The sequence below is a fragment of the Cydia pomonella genome, unplaced genomic scaffold (assembly GCF_033807575.1).
Source record: "Cydia pomonella isolate Wapato2018A unplaced genomic scaffold, ilCydPomo1 PGA_scaffold_146, whole genome shotgun sequence".
NCBI classification, from domain to species: Eukaryota; Metazoa; Arthropoda; class Insecta; order Lepidoptera; family Tortricidae; genus Cydia; species Cydia pomonella.
Window position 1 is genome coordinate 97,624 of NW_026907789.1, and position 20,825 is coordinate 118,448.

General features: G+C 36.8%; 1 protein-coding gene across 1 annotated transcript in view; it reads right to left on the reverse strand.

The window, feature by feature from the left end:
• Nucleotides 1-20,138, reverse strand: part of LOC133533268 (zinc finger protein 3) — a 72,919-nt gene extending 52,781 nt beyond the window's left edge. The window contains exon 1 of the mRNA XM_061872226.1: nt 20,054-20,138. Coding sequence (XP_061728210.1) covers nt 20,054-20,138 — 85 coding nt within the window. The remainder of the gene's footprint in view (nt 1-20,053) is intronic.
• Between the last annotated feature and the right edge of the window lie 687 nt (nt 20,139-20,825).

The window sequence follows — 20,825 nt, forward strand, 5'->3', positions numbered from 1 at the left end:
GTATTTACTTTTATTTTATTTATGCTAAGTGGTGCCTGAAACAGGAACTACAATTTAAACAGGGGACATTTTTGAGTGTGAGAGGCAATAGGAGGTATGTTTCAAAATGTAGATACGGAGAATTTGTCAATTATACATCGTGTCATTCATGAAGACGCGTGCCTTGTCTGGTATTGTCATGTTATTAAAGGCTAGATTTGTTAAATCTGCGTGGTTCGTGGATGACAATAAATGGATATAGTCATGATTTTTGACCTTGCGACGCGAAGGTCTCCAAATCAGCTTGAGCAAAAATGCTTTCGTGTGTCCGGAGGTTCTCATTTTTTCAACAAATTCTCGTGAGTTTTGCGAGCAAGTTCTTGTATAGAGGTTTTTGTTGATTCAATTTTTGTTTTTTTTTTCACGCACAGTCACACAGAGCTACTAGTTTAAAACTCTTTTGTGTTGATATTTGTCGATACAACGAGGAAATTCCGCCAGCATCCTTGGTACAATGCCTCAAGGGCCTATTTTAGATATAAGCTAGTTATAGTAATCATCTGTGTGTATCCATTTTGTATATTGTTATTGTAAATAAATAATAATAATAAAATTTTGTGTTGGATTTTTAAAGTTATCTGTTGATATTACTGCTCTAAGTGAAAATGGCAAAAGTTTCGCTGTTACTCAGACCACGCCCTGCCTAGACTAGGCGATATCGCGACTGCACTTGTCACGCAATAGATCGTGCATGCTGTCTGTCTGTCTACATGCCGTGTCGGTATTTACTTATATATTTATAATGTGTCTAATCCTTTGAAAGAGCTGCTGGTTTATAAAAGTTGTTCAAGAAAGTGTTTTTTTTTCTATAGGAAGTTGGGATGGACCTGTCGACCAGTTTTCAATTAAATTGAAGATATCTGATGTAAAATGTTATAGAATGCCAGCTGCTCGTTCCAACTACATTTTTAAATTTATGACGATATGATTTATAATGTTAGGCAAACAATCTCGGAAAATAGGGACATTTTCCTCTTAAACCTAATTGAGGTGAGAACATCTAATTACACTTAGAGAAAATTAGAGTTAAATCTCCCGCATATTAAACCATTACCTCCCCTATTTTTATTACCAAATAGTCCAAATTCGCACGAGTATAAATGCAGTTACGTGTCTATGGGCGCCTAATTGAGGTGCGACCAAATAAATTAGATGGCGGTTAGAGAGTTAAGGCCGGCTTACACGATTCGAGTTGGGACAGAGGGGACTTAACTAGTGTAGAACACACTTGGCGTTGAATGGAAAATTTCAATTCACATTTTTATGCTTGAGTTATACGAATACATCTTTTGGGATATCTCGTATGTAGGTCTGGAGGATTTAACAACTGGTTATGCCTTGTCTGTAATTTTCTGTGCAAAACAGTGTGCCGTTTTTTGCGAGGGAGGGGCACGTCAAATGTATAGCTATTTGTACGTAACGCACAAATACCCATGACCATTAGCCGAGGTTACAAACAAAAAAAATCTATAATTATTTAGAGGCCTGAAGAGGTAACAGTCAGACAGACAGTAACGGCCCGATTCGAAGAGATGACATACGATAACGATAAGTTCTGGTTTAGATAAGTTCTCATTTAGATATCGTTCATATGTCATATAATTGACAGAAACAGCTCGATTCGGGCAACCAATGTCACTTTGACGTTAGAAATATCGTAGATAGATCTTATTGGGATCACAGCGGAATCGAAATAAACGTCAATTTTGACATGTCGTTTAGTTATCGATCTTTCTAAGATCTTAAACGTGTCAATCAATCAATCAATTAATCAAATAATTTATTTATTAGAATACAGTCAAGTGGATGTTATCAAATACATTTCAAAGAACAGTCTATTCAGCCAGCTAACGGGCATACAAATCTTATATTCATAAATAAAATTAATCTAATGTATACTACATTATACTACATTTAATAACTATGAGAATATGGTCAAAATATTCATTTAAAGAGTAAAAAGCATTTTGTACTAAAAAGTCCAATAAATGTGTCTTAATCATTCTTTGAATCGGGCCGTAACCGGGCCGTACCTCTAACATTGAAGTTGATTATATAGTATTGGTAAGAAAGTAGGGGTTTCTAGCCAACATATTGTTCCTACTTTTCACCTTATTGACAGGAGGCCTCCGTTTTGTACGTCCAGATGTTCCCCCCTACAGGTCGCAATTCTCAACCGATTCTCGTGAAATTCTGTGAACAGGTTCAGTAGTTAGATATAATTTTTATGCCATTTTGTTTTTCGGAAAAATCTCAAATGAAAAGGCATGAAGGACTTAAGTGTCATTAGGGACTATGGCACTTAAGACCATTGTGAGTACGCCGTGATCAGTGTTGTCACATACAATTTTGGCGAAATGGTAGAACAGGGTGCAAAAATAGGTAGAAATGGGTGGAGTTTAAAATGAAAAATAGGTAGATCTACCACTCAATAGAAGTACATTTGTATGATTAAAAATGTGTATAAAATGTTTTGCATTATTTATAAGTTTTTAATATAGTGACGTTAGTAACGTGTTTATTAAAGAAATTGAAACATTAGTTAGGATTTCCATTGTTTGTAGGTAATAAACCTGCTTGTATAATCTGTTTCTTTGGCAAGCTTTCATTAAATCGAATCGAAATTCGGTAGAAATTAAGTAATGTTCCGTCACATGTATTGAGAAATGCTTATAATTGTACCATTTTGAAAAATAGGTAGATTTCAGGCTGAGGGAGGTAGATAGGTAGAACGCAGGCAAAATAGGTAGATCTACCGAAAATTTGGTAGATGTGACAACACTGGCCGTGATGATGACTCAACGAAGTAAGTATTGTTTGTTTTTACATTTTTTAAGCTTATCAATCATATTAAAAGGTCTACAGCCCACAGAGCCACTAGTTTTTTTTTCATCACCGTCAGTAGGTAATCAAACTTGTAAAACGTCATAACGTCACAATCAGTCAAGAATCAACCCCAGACCAACAGACAATCCGCATGCAATTAAATACTTCAAAAGATCTAATCAGATTTACTAGACCAACCCTATCCTAGTTAACCCTTCAACTATTTTGTAAATAAAGGGCTAACTAGTACCCTGTCACACCAAGACGCACTACGCAACACTAGCAAAAATTTTGAGCACGTCAATGTGAAAAAGTACTATTTCGTAGTTAAGGGTCAGTTATAAACATGTCACACCTATTCAACATGTCTGTTTAACGTATGTTGGATGTTGTGTTCAACATATGTTGGATGGTCAGTGGGTAATTTGACTAATTTGTTCACTTTATGAGTAAGTATTAAAGTCTTATGGCTTGTTTGAGTTGGTATAGTTGGTTTTAGGGTTCCGTACCTCAAAAGGTAAAAATGGAACCCTTGTAGGATCACTTTGTTGTCCGTCCGTCCGTCTGTCTGTCCGTCAAGATCCTTTATCTCAGGACCGCGTGGAGGTATCAAATTGAAATTAAAACCATATGCTCAGGTCTATTTCCACCATATTCTTCATATGCGCCTTAGGGAGGCATCTAGCGACATCTATCGTAAGACCATTACTCTTCTTAAAAGGCTACCGAGTTCCTTTATTCCTAAGTCATGGCTTCCTTCTTAACTAGCTGGAAAAAAAATTGCACGAGATTATAGTTTATTAGTATCATAAAACTAAACTGCTTAATCTTTAACGCCGCGTATCAAACGGGGCATTAAAATTAATGGTTATTTAAATTTGTGACTACCTAATTACGATGTAAATGTGTGTTGCCGCCATTTTTATTACCGAAAAATATTAATAAAGCATAGGTAATTGTTTTATTATTTTAATGACATGTTTAAATTAAATTTAGTATATTTCAGATTCTAGCTTTTTAATTTCATTATTTGGTATTTATCGCTTTGTTTTAATAATGTTGTTAATGAAAGAAAGTAAGAAATTATTTGGGAAAGAAGCATTTTTCTGCTGCGTGATATAATTGGTATCCATTCCCTATGAAGCCAGTAAACTCACGCTAGAACGATCCAGGCCCGGGACGAGGCCTCCGACACTTCGTTTCCTATGTCAGGTGAAGGGCGATCACGTGACAATTTGTGTAATAATGCCCTATTAAAAAAACCGGACAAGTGCGAGTCGGACTCGCCCACCGAGGGTTCCGTACTTTTTAGTATTTGTTGTTATGGCGGCAACAGAAATACATCATCTGTGAAAATTTCAACTGTCTAGCTATCATGGTTCATGAGATACAGACTGGTGACAGACGGACGGACGGACGGACAGCGGAGTCTCAGTAATAGGGTCCCGTTTTACCCACTGGGTACGGAACCCTAAAAAACTCGTCCCTAATGGTCCTGGGTTCGCATCCCGGATATTTGTTTCTGAGTTATGGGTGTTTCCTATGTATTTAAATAAATAAATAAAATAAATATTATAGGACGTTATTACACAAATTGACTAAGTCCCACAGTAAGCTCAATAAGGCTTGTGTTGAGGGTACTTAGACAACGATATATATAATATATAAATATGTATAAATACTTAAATACATAGAAAACACCCATGACTCAGGAACAAATATCCATGCTCATCACACGAATAAATCCCCTTACCAGGATTTGAACCCGGGACCATCAGCTTCGTAGGCAGGGTCACTACCCACTAGGCCAAACCGGTCGTCCAAAATTTAAATGTATGATAAGTATATATATATATATGTTGTACCCACAACATAAGCTTTCTTAAGCTTAATGTGAGGTTTCGTCAATTTGCGTAGGAACGACCAAAAATATTATTTACAGCCTGATTCGAAGAATGATTAAGATACGTTTAAGATCTTTAGAAGATCGATAACTAAACATGTCAAAATTGACGTTTATTTCGATTCCGCTGTGATCCCAATAAGATCTATCTACGATATTTCTAACGTCAAAGTGACATTGGTTGCCCGAATCGAGCTGCTTCTGTCAATTATACGACACTTACTTATGGTTATCGTATTTCATTCTTCGAATCGGGCCGTTATAAAGAATAACCTATTTCTTTTATCTCAAACACACATTCACAAAATGAGTTAATTATCATTTATTAAAAACATAAAAAAATACAATCAATTCTTCAAAAATACAAAAAAAACATTGTTGGCATCATAAAGCCGTATGCACACTGCAACCTGCGAACTAGGGCAAGTTGCCCTTGACCGTCGACCTTGAACGCCCCACCCGTCTTATTATTTCACGAGTGTGCACCCTCCTTATGGGGGAGATGGGATTATTCTAAGTGCCTTTGTTTTATGTTTGTTGTGAGTTTGAGAGTTTTTTTGGGTAGGGTATGTTACAAGGACATGATTTGTTATTTATTATTGGATAGCTTTGTGCAATGTGATTGCTTGGAAGTAATATAGATTCTATTATATTGTATTTTATTTACAATAACAATATACATAATGGATATATACCTATAGAAGATAGGCTATAAAATAGGCCCTAAAGGCATTGTACCAAGGATGCTAGCGGCATTTCCTCGTTGTATCGATATACCGATACGTTGTGCCAGGTAGCCGCCAGCTCTTCGAGGAAACAAAGGAAGGTTGCGTTACAGGCCTTTAGACAGGTGTGTAAGGCTGTATGAAATTCAATCTCATCGCATCGGATACGTAGTAATTCCGGACTTAATTGGAAGTAAGGAAAAGTTATTAAAACATTCACTTTCAATTTTGTGTATGCCTAGAATTTTTTTTAAGCAGCAATTCTGGATGAACTATGGGCTTCCCAAAGCCTTTCTTCTGGGAAGCCCAGAGTTAATCCAGAATTCTTCTGTTTTTTGCAGAAGTAGTGTGCTACTATTCGGCCAGATTCGAAGAATGATTAAGACACGTTTAAAATCTTGGAAAGATCTTTATAAGATCGATAACTAAACGAGATGTCAAAATTGACGTTTATTTCGATTCCGCCGTGATCCCAATAAGATCTATCTACGATATTTCTAACGTCAAAGTGACATTGGTTTCCCGAATCGAGCTGCTTCTGTCAATTATACGACATACAAACGATATCTAAATGAGAACTTATCTAAACCAGAACTTATCGTTATCGTATCTCATTCTTCGAATCGGGCCGTGAAACGATATCTTGGGTAAATTAAGGCCACCCCAAACGAGCGTCGGCGTCTAGTCAACTATATGGCTGCTGCTCGACACAACGTTGGTGCAACTGCGCAGTGACGCCATTTCCCATAGTACTGACTTGACGCTGCACTCAGAAGACGCTATTGCAGGGTGGACCTTAATATTACATATATTAAACTCAGGCGCATGTTGTACCATCAAAAAAAAACACCCCCGTATTTTTTTTAGCCATTTTAATCGCTTAACTTTCTCCTTGTACTTGGCAGATGAAAACACCAGATCGAACGTTATAAAAGTAACTGACTATCTGAAGTTATTCCTTATTCCATTGAGATAAGACCTACAAATGGTCAGTCAAGTCAAGTGTTAAAAATGCATATGTTGAATGTTGTTAGTGAATGCGTGTTACGTATACAGTAAGTTTTACTGACAGCTGACAGACAGAGTTATAAGTAGATATGTAATGTAGCTTTCCCTTAATGGTTCGTTACACATGTTTTTTTTTTTAAATATGTATTTGATTTATCTTTATATTTAATGTAACTTTAGTGTCTTTAAGCTTTAAAATGTCATACTTATACGTTTTTTGCAATAAATAGTAGATTTAAATAAGGGTTTTTTGTGCCTTTTTGGTACGGAACCCTAAAAAGTTTGCTTGTTCTTTCAAAGTCAAGGTTGTGAATATAAGAACTCTGGGCTTAAATTTAAACTTGAGTCTTATTAAGATTAATGTTATCTACGCTTAATATTGTACACTAACGAAATTGCTACGAATTTCGATGCTTGTTCGCTCTGAAATTGTTCTTCCAACAATTATGGGACAGACGCATTCAAAAGTGTCTTCTTCTTCCTCGCGTTGTCCCGGCATTTTGCCACGGCTCATGGGAGCCTGGGGTCCGCTTGACAACTAATCCCAAGATTTGGCGTAGGCACTAATTTTTACGAAAGCGACTGCCATCTGCCCTTCCAACCCAGAGGGTAAACTAGGCCTTGTTGGGATTAGTCCGGTTTCCTCACGATGTTTTCCTTCACCGAAAAGCATTCAAAAGTGTATTATATAGAAATTAAAATTAGTATTTCTGCTTATTCAGACCAAAGGACAACTCTAAACGCCGAATTTCAGCACAAATATTAACAATTTTCATCTTTATTCCAAAGCAATAAAGTGCAACGCATACATATCCGTGAAGTTCCTCAATAGCAGTCGGAAGTCCTCAGCATAATAAGCGCAAAGAACCATTAATGCAATCAACCGACGCTGTTTGTAAACTGAAGTACTACTCGTGAGCTTACACGTGAGGCTAGAATTTGTCACGTGATAAAGATATTATATCGTCTTTCTTGGCCAAGTGTACTTATAGTAAGTGACTTTTGAGAGACATAACAAGCGGAATTGGATCATTTATGATGTCGGACACCATGTTTCTTAACTGAAGTAACTGCGTGAGTTTACACGTGAGGCTACAGTTTGTCACGTGATAAAGATACATATCATCAGTGTAGTAACTGACGTTTAAATAAGTAAAGTTCCTCAATAACGGTCGAAACCTCATAACAAGCGCAATTGGACCATTTGTACTATCGACGGATGCCATGTTTGTAAATTGAAGTACGCTGCGTGAACTTACACGTGAGGCTAGTTTGTCACGTGATAAAGATATATACCATCCGTCTGTTTTGACTTTTTTTAATACTACGTCGGTGGCAAACAAGCATACGGCCAGCCTGATGGTAAGCAGTCTCCGTAGCCTATGTACGCCTACAACTCCAGAGGAGTTACGTGCGCGTTGCCGACCTTAACACTCCGCACCCTCGTTAAGTTCTGGCAACCTTACTCACCGGCAGGAACACAACACTATGAGTAGGGTCTAGTGTTATTTGGCTGCGGTTTTCTGTAAGGTGGAGGTACTTCCCCAGTTGGGCTCTGCTCTAGATCTGGAATGACATCCACTGGCTGTGCCCTACCACACAAAGCGAGATGACATTCACGATGCACTTACCTCTCTTTTGGACGTAGTTTAAGGACGTATCCGGGTACAAATCGAACCCGGGCCCGGGTGACTAAGTGTAGTAACTGATTTTTTAATAAATCAAGTTCCACTATAACAGTCGGAAGTTCTCCACATAATAAGCGCAATGTTAATGCTATCACCGGATGCCGTGTTTGTAAACTGACGGTGCGTGAGCTTACACGTGAGGCTAGTGTTTGTCGCGTGATAAAGATAACCGTGAACTACATATCAACCGTGTCTTTTGACTATGTAGTAGGACTGACTTTTGGTTGAATGGTAGACATCGGTCGGAAGATTACTACTCCAAAATGGACCTGGGCCGGGCACGTATGTCGCAGAGATGATGTGGAGAACTAGATGGAAGAATGATATCAAGATTGCGGGCCCACTCTGGAGGAGAGAAAGAGCAAATCGGGATGCTTAGAGGAGATTTAGAGAGACGTATGCCCAACTGAGGAAGAAGAAGGACCGACTTTTGAATAAGTAAAGTTTCTCTATAACAGTTGGAAGTTCTCGACATAATAAGTGCAATCGGACTGTTAATGCTATCACCCGATGCCGTGATTGTAAACTGAAGGTGCGTAGCTTACTCGTGAGGCTAGAATTTTATCACGCGATAAGACTTATACCATTCATCTATTTTTACTAAGCGTTTAATGTGGTGTCAGTTAGTGAGTGCACCTTGATAAGCGATAGACGATAGAATGCCCAAATCCTAACAAAAACCTAAAAATAAATAAACCTAAACCTTAATTATCCTTAGTTATGGATAATTTATTTTGTGAACAATCTTAGACATTTTCCATGATTCAAAACATCCATAAAAAGACAAAAACAAACTTTACATACAAATATGAATGAAAGAGAGAATATTATTTTGTCCATCAGACGCCTAACGTGTTTCTGATTTAACGACAAGGATGATTTTAAAATGGTTTCTAGTTTATGAAGAGATACCAAATCTATAATTCTTTATTAAGTAAATATTCATTATTGCACCAATAATTATACATTTACATACATGTGAAACTCCAAATCGATTTTAAAGGAAAATAGAACCAGGTAACTGGCGGTCTTTTTTTCTTCCTCGTGTTGTCCCGGCATTTTGCCGCGGCTCATGGGAGTTTGGGGTCCGCTTGACAACTAATCCCAAGATTTGGCGTAGGCATTAGTTTTTACGAAAGCGACTGCCATATGACCTTCCAACCCAGAGGGTAAAACTAGGCCTTGTTGGGATTAGTCCGGTTTCCTCACGATGTTTTCCTTCACCGAAAAGCGACTGGTAAATATCAAAATGATATTTCGAACATAAGTTCCGAAAAACACATTGGTACGAGGCGGGGTTTGAACTCGCGACTTCCGGATTGCAAGTCACATGCTCTTACCTCTAGGCCACCAACGCTTCAAAGGTGTTATCGCTAAAAAGCAATCTCTTCCAGACAACCTACAAGACACAGCAAGACAAGTATACAGTGCCTCATGGTGAACGTTTTCTTATGGGTCTTCTATCGACTCCTTCAAAACTTTACAACTGTAGGTAAGTCAGGTTATCGTTAACAGCAGTTATCACGATTGTCGCCTAACGCTAAGCAGGCCATTAAACGTATCAGCGGATATGGCGGATATGTTTGTAAACTGTGCGCGCGCGCATGGGCCTTCACGTGAGCATGGAGGGCTTTCGGATATTGACTAGATGTTTGCAATTCGCACTTGCAACGATATTGTTCAGTTCAGATATTATTATAGGGGCGTATAGACTTTTTGACCGACACAAATCTGTACACAACTTTGAAACTTCATTTTAAAATTTCGCCTGGCTTTTCTATGTTTCAGTTTATGATGCCCCAATTGTTAAACAGAAACTATGTATATTAGAGGCCTGATATCTTGGTAACTCCAGAGACATTTTGAGTAACGCAAGAGACACTCAAACCTGTCGGCCAAAAAGTTGATTCGTCCGTATTACGAGTACACGTCTTTCACTTCTGCTACGACTATGCGATCATGAATGAGAAGTTTTACGATCCCCATCGGCAGTTTGGTTTGCGGAAGCCTTTTTCAGCATTCGTACTTAATATGACTTAATCTGATGTTGATTTGATGCTTGATGATTTAAAATATCTTTGGTTGTCATATGGCACTTAAGATTTTTAATGGTTTGTATGTCGCTCAATGACAAGTTTTGTGAATATGGTAACCTTACCATTAGTGTACAATTAAATTGAATAGAAAGATATGGAAGAAAAATACATGCTGCGCCGACCCCAAATGAATGGGATAAGGGCAAGCGAATGATGATGACCATTACTGTACAATTGAAGCCAGATTTATTCCCGAAACTGAAGGTTTGGGTTTACTCCAGTTTCGGTCGAAACTTGCGGTCGAAACATGATTATTAAGCTGAAACCTCCCGAAACCGAAACTTCGGTCGGACTTTGGCACTACCGAAAATAGAATTTGGGCGCGGCCGAAAGGTGCGGCAGTTTTTTAGCCAAAACATGATGTTTATGCCAAAATCTGTCGAAATTTCACTTCCATCGGACACTACTTCATTCACGCCTCAAAGAAAATACCTTCGCGAAATTAGAAAGCCTAATTTTACAAGATATCGAACTAGGTTTAGAGTGTTAGGTAAATCCGCAAATTGACAGTTATCAGTTGAACCACTGGAGCAGTCAAAATCACCCTAATCTGTGCGGTTTGCCGGGCTGGTTACGAATTAAGAACTATGCTGACTAGGTATAAAATATAAATGAATTTCAGACCATTTGAGATCCAGAGTCGTGTTAGTCAAGAGGCTTAAAGACTAAGAAATTTTCTACCCGTAGAAACTTGTAATTGGCTTACTGATTCTATTTCGCAATCTATTTTGTTAGTCTAGCTGTAAGTTTTGTAGGGTAATTCCCAATTCCCACAGAATAAAGTAGTTTTATATGTCGTATTTTGTCGTACATATGTGTATATATATATACATACAAAACAACTGGTTCGTTAACTCAGCCTTGCCTCTCAACTATGAGAAATATTAAATAATAAGACTTAGCTATAAGCACAATGGTACCTGACATGTAAAATTTTATTTTATCAATAAAGTATTGAATTGAATTTGTTTTACTACTTGGCTCTGCCAAAAACTGCATCTACTTAGTACCTAAGGTACCTTAAATTCTGGTCGCTGCCCGCTAAGCACAGAGCGGACAGCCGTGCGTGCCCGGGATCGCGGAAAGAGTTAGACCAAGCTAAGTTAGCAGTGATTTTGATAGCCCAGAAGGAGCAAGTGTTATTTAAACGTCATTATCTCATAGAAGTTTGACGTTTAAGATAATCTGGGTTATCACAATGTCTGCCACCTTAGCTTGGTCTAAGTATATCATTGTTATTTTAGTATTTTTTCACGTTGGATTAAACAAAAAATCGTACATTTTTAGAAGCGATTTTCATATTGTTGGCTTTTGTACTAAAATTGTTACATATATTTAATGGTGCGTTTTAGATCTAGGTATGTTCGTGATTTTTTTCTATCGAGTGAAAGCTCAGCTCTTAATCATGCAGGTTTCGAATCGATGAAGTTACTAGACATAGGCAAAGACCTCAATATTGCTGTTCATATTTTTTTGGTAACCACATATATTAACGTCTAAAAACGCGTTACGATTTTTCAAAAACTCTGCTGACTAAACCCAGGGCACCTTGTGAGGAGACTCTTCTGACTGATGGCATACAAGTCGTGTTCGTAAATTCTTTCAGTCCCTGACTTCGCTTACTATGACCCCTCTTGGGTCCCTTTAAATAGGCTACAGCGCCTCTCATACAGACCCCAGTCCTATCCTATAATTGGCGTATCTCAAACAAGCGTCGCCCCATATGACCTGACGGGCTGCACCTAATAAACATCTCTTTTTGGCGCAGTAAGTAAGTGTTTTATTTGTAAATATAGGTAGAGTTACATTGGTGGTCAGTTTATATATGTACAGTTTAACTATATTTTGCCAAACGGCGTACAAAAACATTAAATTAATACTAGAAACAAAACTATGAGTAATTATGTAATCCTACTTACAGCTATGACAATTCAAGAATGAATATCAGGTACATAGGTAGTTTATAAGAATTGAAATTGTCAAAATATAAAATATCAATTTGTATCATTACATATAATTCATAAATATTATGTCCATTAGATGTCTATTAAAAAAAAAAAACAAATTGTTGTATACATATCATTCTAAGTCATCATTTAAATAATCAGCAATGGAATAATAACATTTATGAATTAATAATGTCATTAGCCTATTTTTTAATTCTAATATATTTAGTGACTTAAAGGTAATCGGCAATTTATTATATATTTTACTGGCCAAGTAATACACACTTTTTCGCAACAATGATGTTTTTGCAGGAATTGTGCAAAGACATGTGTATATGCTTAGGTCGCAGATTTCTGTGAGAAATATCAAGATGCTTTTTGAACAAGCTTGTATTGTTTTTTACAAATATTATCACTTCAAAAAGTGGTGGTTGGCTGGTAGAGAATGGCTTAAGAGTTAAGCCGTTTGTGCTGTTTTATGTTCAATAATATTCAATTATTTTTATTGAACTCCTATTGTTATACAGATGATAACAGAACTCAGTCTTACGACTGGAGCATCTCAAACAGGCGCCTCGCCATATGACCGGCGCATCTCAAGCAGAGCCGGCCCACGCGCAGCCAATCTCACGCGCCGCTACTCCCGCGGCAAAAACGCGAGTCACTGCCTTACTTAGCCCCCTAATCGGTACATGTCTGCATCCCATTTTATTATGATTTATATTGATGTAGGTAGCGTTGTCAGAATCAAAAGTAACGGGTCAGACCACGCGTTAAAAACTTAAAAGTAGGTACAGTCACGTCTGAAAACATCGACCATTGAAGTGCCAAAAATATGTATACACGACCTTATGGCCCGTATATTAGGGTAGTGTATACATATTTTTGGCACTTTGTCGGTATCGATATTTTCAGACGTGACCGTACCTAGTAGTCCTAGTACCAGTGTTGGCCGAACGTTAAATAGAATTGACTATTAACCATTACAAATTGAACCGTAATCGTAATGGATGGTTACAGGTTACGGTTCATTGTAATGGTTATGGTCAGTTCTAATTAACGTTTGGTCAACACTGCATAGTACAATAGCCTAACAATATTTTTTGACGTAAGTCACATTAAACCAATAGATAGGTAGATGAGTTCCTTCGGTTGCTTCAAATGCCTGAAGGGAATAGAGAGAAATAGGAGCTCCAGAAATAGGAGCCCCGCTAGCGGGGCTCCGTCGACTTAGGGAACGAGCCAAAGATTTTACGTTTCACGAGATGCCTAGGAATTTCAAGATCCGCCTGATCTTAGGATCGGCGGCCGACATATAGAACAAGATTGTTACATCGTCAGATACATTGGAGCTGCCAAGGTGCTCAAAAATATCTAATCATGTGCTCTAACGCCTTGAGATAGAAGAATGTTCAGATGCTCCTGTGTCCAATGACCTGAGCACCTTGGCTGCTCCAATGTATCTGACGATGACGGGGACTTTATGATCTCACATGTTGGGAAATGCGGCACAAAACCAGGTTCGGAAAGGGGTAAGGTAAATACGGATAAGTGTGGCTGAGCTTCACCTTGGGGTCTTGCCACTAAACGCAAGTAGGTACAAAAGTATGAACTCGCGATAAACACTAAATGTGTAAACAGGCCCCAATGCATCTGATGACGACCTGTCTGGCCTAGTGGGTAGTGACCCTGCCTATGAAGCCGATGATTCCGGGGTCAAATCCTGGTAAGGGCATTTATTCGTGTGATGAGCACGGATATTTGTTCCCCAGTCATGGGTGTTTTCTATGTTTTAAGTGCATATTTTATATTATATATATCGTTGTCTGAGTACCCATAAGACAAGCCTTATTGAGCTTACTGTGGGACTTAGTCAATTTGGGTAATAATGCCCTATAAAAAAATGTCAGCCACATAAACTTACCCGTATGCCTCACCCGTATTGACATTTCTTCCCGAAGGTTCTAAACTCAACATTCATTCCTAGATCTTATGCCAATGCGTAAAAGATTCACGAATGGCCAGTTAACTGCAACTTACAAATAAAGGGACTCCCCTCCAATTGTACCAATCTACCAATTTATTTCCCTTTAAACTTATCGTGAACAATGCAATAAAGTGCAGAAACACGTCTCCCAATTACGTGCATTCTGACCTTGACATTTAAAGATGCACTGCATTTGCATATAAACGTACTAGCCGGTCGGAGGACTGTGCTGAACGAAAGTGCTAGTGCGACTATTATTTCTACCCGGCGCTTAGAATACATTTTTGGTCCGTAGTTTTTAGGGTTCCGTACCCAAAGGGTCAAACGGGACCCTATTACTGAGACTTCGCTGTCCGTCCGTCCGTCCGTCTGTCACCAGGCTGTATCTCATGAACCGTGATAGATGATGTAGTTCTGTTGCCGCTATAACAACAAATAGTAAAAACAGAATAAAATAAATATTTAAGGGGGGCTCCCATACAAAAAACATTTTTTTTTTGCCGTTTTTAAATAATGGTACGGAGCCCTTCTTGCGCGAGTCCGACTCGCACTTGCCCGGTTTTTTTTGTGTTTTGTGTGTGTGTTTTTGTTTAGACGACCGGTCTGGTCTAGTGGGTAGTGATCCTGTCTATGAAGCCGATGGTCCTGGGTTCGAATCCCAGCATTTATGTGATGTTGCGAGTCATGGATGTTTTCTATATATTTAAGTATTTGTATATTACATATATCGTTGTCTGAGTACCCACAATACAAGCCTTCTTGAGCTTACCGTGGGACTTCATCGGTCTGTGTAAGAATGTCCCATAATATTTATTTAGTGTCTGGAAATAACATTATTTACACACAGTGTGCCGTAGTTACTGGTCCATTAAGTGAGATTGTGGATAGACGCTTCTTTCTCTTTTTCAATTAAACAAACCTCATTACTGCCGGCAACAACAGTCGTGTTTGGAAATAGTGTCCTGTAATAACATCATACGACTATTTTACGAGTTAAAAAAAACTAAGGGTCAAAACTGATAATGACCATTCCCGTGCCGCGCATCAATTTCTTTTGGGGGTGTGCGTTGTAGAGCAAATACTTACATAAGACCTGTAAGAATGTTGTTCTAAAGAGCCAAAATACGAGCTGCATGGCATTTGACATTTGAAGATGCACTTCATTAACATATAAACCTACTTAAAGTTTTGTTAGTTAATTATTATGATTGATTGCATTAATTACAACTTTTGGACCCGGGTATGTCCTTAAACTACGTCCAAAAGAGAGGTATGGGCAATGTGAATGTCATCTCGCCTTGTGTGGTAGGGCACAGCACGGCAGATGTCATTCCAGATCTAGAGCAGAGCCCAACTGGGGAAGTACCTCCAACTTACAGAAAACCGCAGCCAAATAACACTTGACCCTACTCATAGTGTTGTGTTCCTGCCGGTGAGTAAGGTTGCCAGAGCTCAACGAGGGGGGTGGGGTTAGGGTCGGCAACGCGCATGTAACTCCTCTGGAGTTGCAGGTGTACATAGGCTACGGAGACTGCTTACCATCAGGCAGGCCGTATGCTTGTTTGCCACCGACGTAGTATAAAAAAAAACTAGTTATATCCTAAAATAAATAATTACTAACAACTAGTAAAAAACTTATGAATTAGCTTGATACTCGTAAACAAAAAAGGGAGGTATGTATCATATAAAAACAAGAAACGACAAGTAAGTTGAACGCTCTGTAAAATTAAAAATGTTTTAAAACATAAGCAATTAATTTCCATCCACTAAGTCATTACAAACAAGCAATTTAATATTTAAGCACTGTAGAAACCCGTTAAATTAGACTATTTATTTCTTCATGATCTAATTTATCGTAAAATAATTAAAAGCATTGTTGCTTTTTGTTGGGTGACGCCGGCGGGACGTGATTCAATTTAATAGCAAAATAAATGGAATATGATATGTGCATTCTGAGTATTCAGAGTGATCTTTGAAAATTTTAAAGATAGATGTCTGTATCACGTAGATTATGTTTCATATTTAATTAGAGCTTTTGAAGAGGAATTAAAAAGTTATCATCTTATTTTAGGCTACTAAGAGATGGGAAAATTACGGGTCCCTTTATTTCGCATAATTATCAAAAGTCATAATGTAATCATAGTCATATTATCATTAGGCATAACTCTGAAACCGTTAACTTTTCAGAAATTTCCTTATGTTATCCTATAGATAGGTAAGGTTAGGTTTGTTTTATGCCAATCCTGAAAAGTTACGCGTTTCTGAGAAAATCAAATTATGGCTAACGAAAATGCGGAGAAACAATACATTATGATTTAAAACTTTATGCGAAACAATAGACCCGGGAGAATGATTGTCTTTAAGAATATTTCATCATCATACTTATTCATCATGCATTTGCTGGGCTTTTGTAGGTGGAGCAAATTCCAAGTATCTCTATCATGTGCCTTCTTTTTACCGTCTGATACGTACAACATGATGTTAACTTTTTCTTTTCCTTGGTCAACGTAAGTCCTTCTGAGTCTCCATCTCTTCCTTCTAGATCCCACTTTAACTTATATAATGGGCTTTATATACCAAACCGTTATGTCGTAAAAAGTGTTTTAATTTTATTATCTTATTTTCAATAGTTTTTAAAAGTGATTAATTTTACAGTTTTAAAAAATAAAACCTTAGTCATAACTTATTAAACCAGAAATTTCTTATTTTCCCTTCCTCGACTTAGTAAAAGTAAACTTTTATTTCCTACAACAATTTCTTAAATTAACGCTTTTGTGCATAATTGTACTTCACACTAAAACGTATCATCAGGTTTTAATATATATTATTATGCTTTTAAGTTATTTATTAGAGTCACGATATTTTACAGATTATTTCTATAATCATTATTCTGTTGTTTTGCACGCGGCTTTTTTTGGACATAGGGCATGCAGAGGGCAAATGTGATCACTGTTTATAAATATATATAAATCATTAGCTTAGATCATTCTTTAGGTTATGGTCATGCTAGCCATTAAGGATATTTCACTTTATTTTTTTAGACCTTTAAGTCTAAAAATAAGAAAATGTTATCAAAAAAAAGAAAAACAATATCTGCTTTGTATTTTTTTAGAAATCTGGCGCGTATTTCACCAGACTTTTTAATTGATGATATTAATAAATACTTACAAACATGGCAATGCAGCCAGCCTTCTGGGTACACTACCAAGCGATCTCGACTTGGGACATTGTTTTAAAAATAATTAATAGAATCAGGCTTACTGACTTTTCAGTTGTCGGGCGTCAGACCGTCAACATCTCCAGCATCTCCTGAGGTTGCCTCGTAGAGAAGCGAAACACGTGTCGAGTTTTGTACTATTGGTGGTGGGTTGTTATATTTATTTGTGTATTTATTTTTGCGGTGGGACCCTCCCACAACGGGAACATTAATTGCATGTAAAAATACGCAAGTAAGTATAACGGGTTAGAACTGATTGACTAACACGTTATTTTCTCGTGGATTAGCAAAGTAATTTTTCTTGCTTTAACAAAAAAAAAAATTATAAGTTTTCAAAAGTGTTTCATTGTATTTCTACCCATTTGTGTTTCGTTATGAATAAAAACTTTAAATAACTTACATACTCAATAATTGCACAAACTAATTTCTGACTTCTGGCTCTAAAATGAAGTTCCATTATAATAACGCGAAATAAAACTTACTTAACTTAACAATTACTTTTACCTTTCGTCTGGGTCTCGGCTAAAACTAAAAAGAAACTCGTTAGAATCTTAAACTAATGTTTTATTATTTAGTTTAAAGCTTGCCATTCGTTGTCCAGCATGAGGCGCAGACTCACTCTTAATTTTGTAATTCTTGACTATATTTGTATATTTTCAAATATTAAAATTACGAAATTAGGTTTCTATGAGTTACCTATTACAGTTAAGTAGTCAATTAGTTATATTTTTTTTTAAAAACGCTTTTAATTTAGGTTCATTCAACTAAAAGGAAGCTCCAACCACTTATGCCAATTTGTAAACCTTTACTTCATAAGGAAATAAATATTTTTCATTTTTTTTTCAATTTAAATTGTTTATAAGTGTAGTGTAATTACCAGCTGAGTGCCGGCGGACGTAGTGTATTGTTGCACTTAGTTTTATACCTTTCGTTTTCGAATACTTTTCCTATAGGAATGATAATTTTTATAGGTTAAATAAAAGCTTGTAAAATATGATATTTTATAAGCTTTTATTTAACTTGCCCTATTAGTTAGTGAGGGTCAAATTTTGGAAGCTAAATTTTAAAATTTTCCCGATTCACGATTGAGCTGAAATTTTTCATCCATATGCATTTCATTCAGATGACAATGCAATATTATGATGACATGGAGCCGATTTGATGAGGGAGACAGAAAGTGTCCATGGGATCTCTGTGATAAAATAACGCAAATTAATTGTGTTTGGAATTGTTAGAATTGGCTCGATGAGTTAAGTTGCTTGTGGAAAGAAAAGTACGGTAAGCGTTAAAATATTGTACCAAAAATGTATTTTTTTCCAAAACTTATTGTAAACTGGAAAATGCTCCTGCCCTATTACAGCCTAATTCAGGAAATTTGTTAAGTTGTTTTACAGTGGTATTTTAAAAGAAAGGTCAGGGAAAAAAAAACATCTAGTTTTAACTTAAACTTTCTTAGCATAATACAAAATAGCGCCGTAGTCATCCGAAATAACACTTCACTAAAGCGTCCGAGTTAAGTGGTACTAGACCTTTTTGTAGTTATTTTGCTCTTATGCAGTATTTTTTGTGGAATGAAATTTGGAATTTTTAGCATCTGGTCCGTTAAATAAAAAGGGTTAACTATTGGATTTGCAATATTAAATAAAGATATGTCTCAAATCGCATCTGGATCAAAATTCTTTTCGGTGACTTGTTTCTGGCCACTCAAAAAAGTTGAGTGCCATTGCATGTCTTTCTAGCTGTAGATATAATTCTCTTGAGTTTAAAAGTTAATTTCACCCCATATTCACTCCGTCACATTTTTTGGGGTCAAAAAACAAGACAACGAAAATTATTTTGACCCAACTACAGTCGGGCAGTGAACAGGTGTCATTATTTAGCATCCATCATGACTATGATGAACCGTCTCGCGCTCATACATATTCATACATATAATGTATGTATGATAGTTACCATAACTGGCTAATTAGACTAAAGTTCCGTCGGCAAGTTAGGTGCTAGATTTCAACTATATTCGTTTAACTTTATTACTTCTTTGACGCGATTTTGTGTCTTGCTAATTGTCATAATCAAATAAGTACTTTTTTTTACAATCATCATGATGAATGACAAACTAATGATAACTTTGTCATCATTATCATATAATAATTAATAATTTGCATTAAAAATTTCAAAAACTTGAATACTCTCTTCTAGGAAGTAACCCATTATTTCTGAAATGCTTGAGTATTTAGGTATTTTTTTTTATTCATTCAACATTCTATTTAAATGATTAATCACGAATCATTTTTACGTGTACCTTTAATTAGAACTGTAAATGTAAATATTACTGTAAATGTAAATATTACAGTATTAATATACTTGTAAGGCAAATAAATGGAATTAGATGAATTATGTAAGTATATTTTTGTACGGGCTAGAGCGGAACAGAAATAATAAACAACATTAATTTAAATGATGGTTTTTTGATCTTTTATAGTTATTTTTTGTTCATTTCTTTACGCCGTTGTTTTTTTGAACACGAATACAATTTTAAAATATTTCCTCTGTTCTGTACTACAATATTTTTTAATTGAGGACGCGATTTAAAAATAAAACTAGTTTTTTTCTAATCTTACCTGTATGACAGTAATCTTCTAAATAGTGCCTCGCCGCCCGCTGCACTATCGAGTAGTACAAGCTCACAGAGGATGCAAGTGCCATGTTCTACCTCTCTTCTGTTCTCCTTCTTAATTCTTGTGTACGAGTCCTTGTCGCTTACAGTGTCATCTTCCCGGTTTGTTAAAAAAACAAGAAATACCAACTAAAACTTTAACTGTAGTTTGTGTCAAACAAAAAGATAGAAACGAAAACCTAGTTTGAACTGCGTATAGTTGCGGTTATTTTGAATAATTTTGCCGAGGGATAATAATTTTTGTTTGTCGAGTGAAACGTTTCCATGATTTAGGGTCCAAAGTCACAATTTTCACGTTCGCGCCGCACAACTAGCGCCGTCCAAAGGCTACGCGAAATGAAACACGTAATAAAATAATATGAAGGATGGACGCGGCCGGCGCGCGCCGTGGCTGCTGCCTAACTGCCGCCCGACGGACGTTTTTTTGTTTTTCTCTTCCCCTCGCTGTGGATGTGCCTGAAATATGCCTAAACACGGATCATCCTAGGTTTTCCAAATTTAAAAATACTGGCCAGTGAAATTCTGAGTGCACGAACGGAACGTAAATTTAAAAAGCCAATTTTAATAATGGTTTTGGAACTGGCCGCCATCGCCAGTTCGTTGAAACAAAAGCATTCTTTTATCTATCCAACTATCATTAAACTGTTATTTTTCCTGTTAGAATCTTACTTTCTACATAATAATTCAAAATATACATTTGTAAGTTCTATATATTC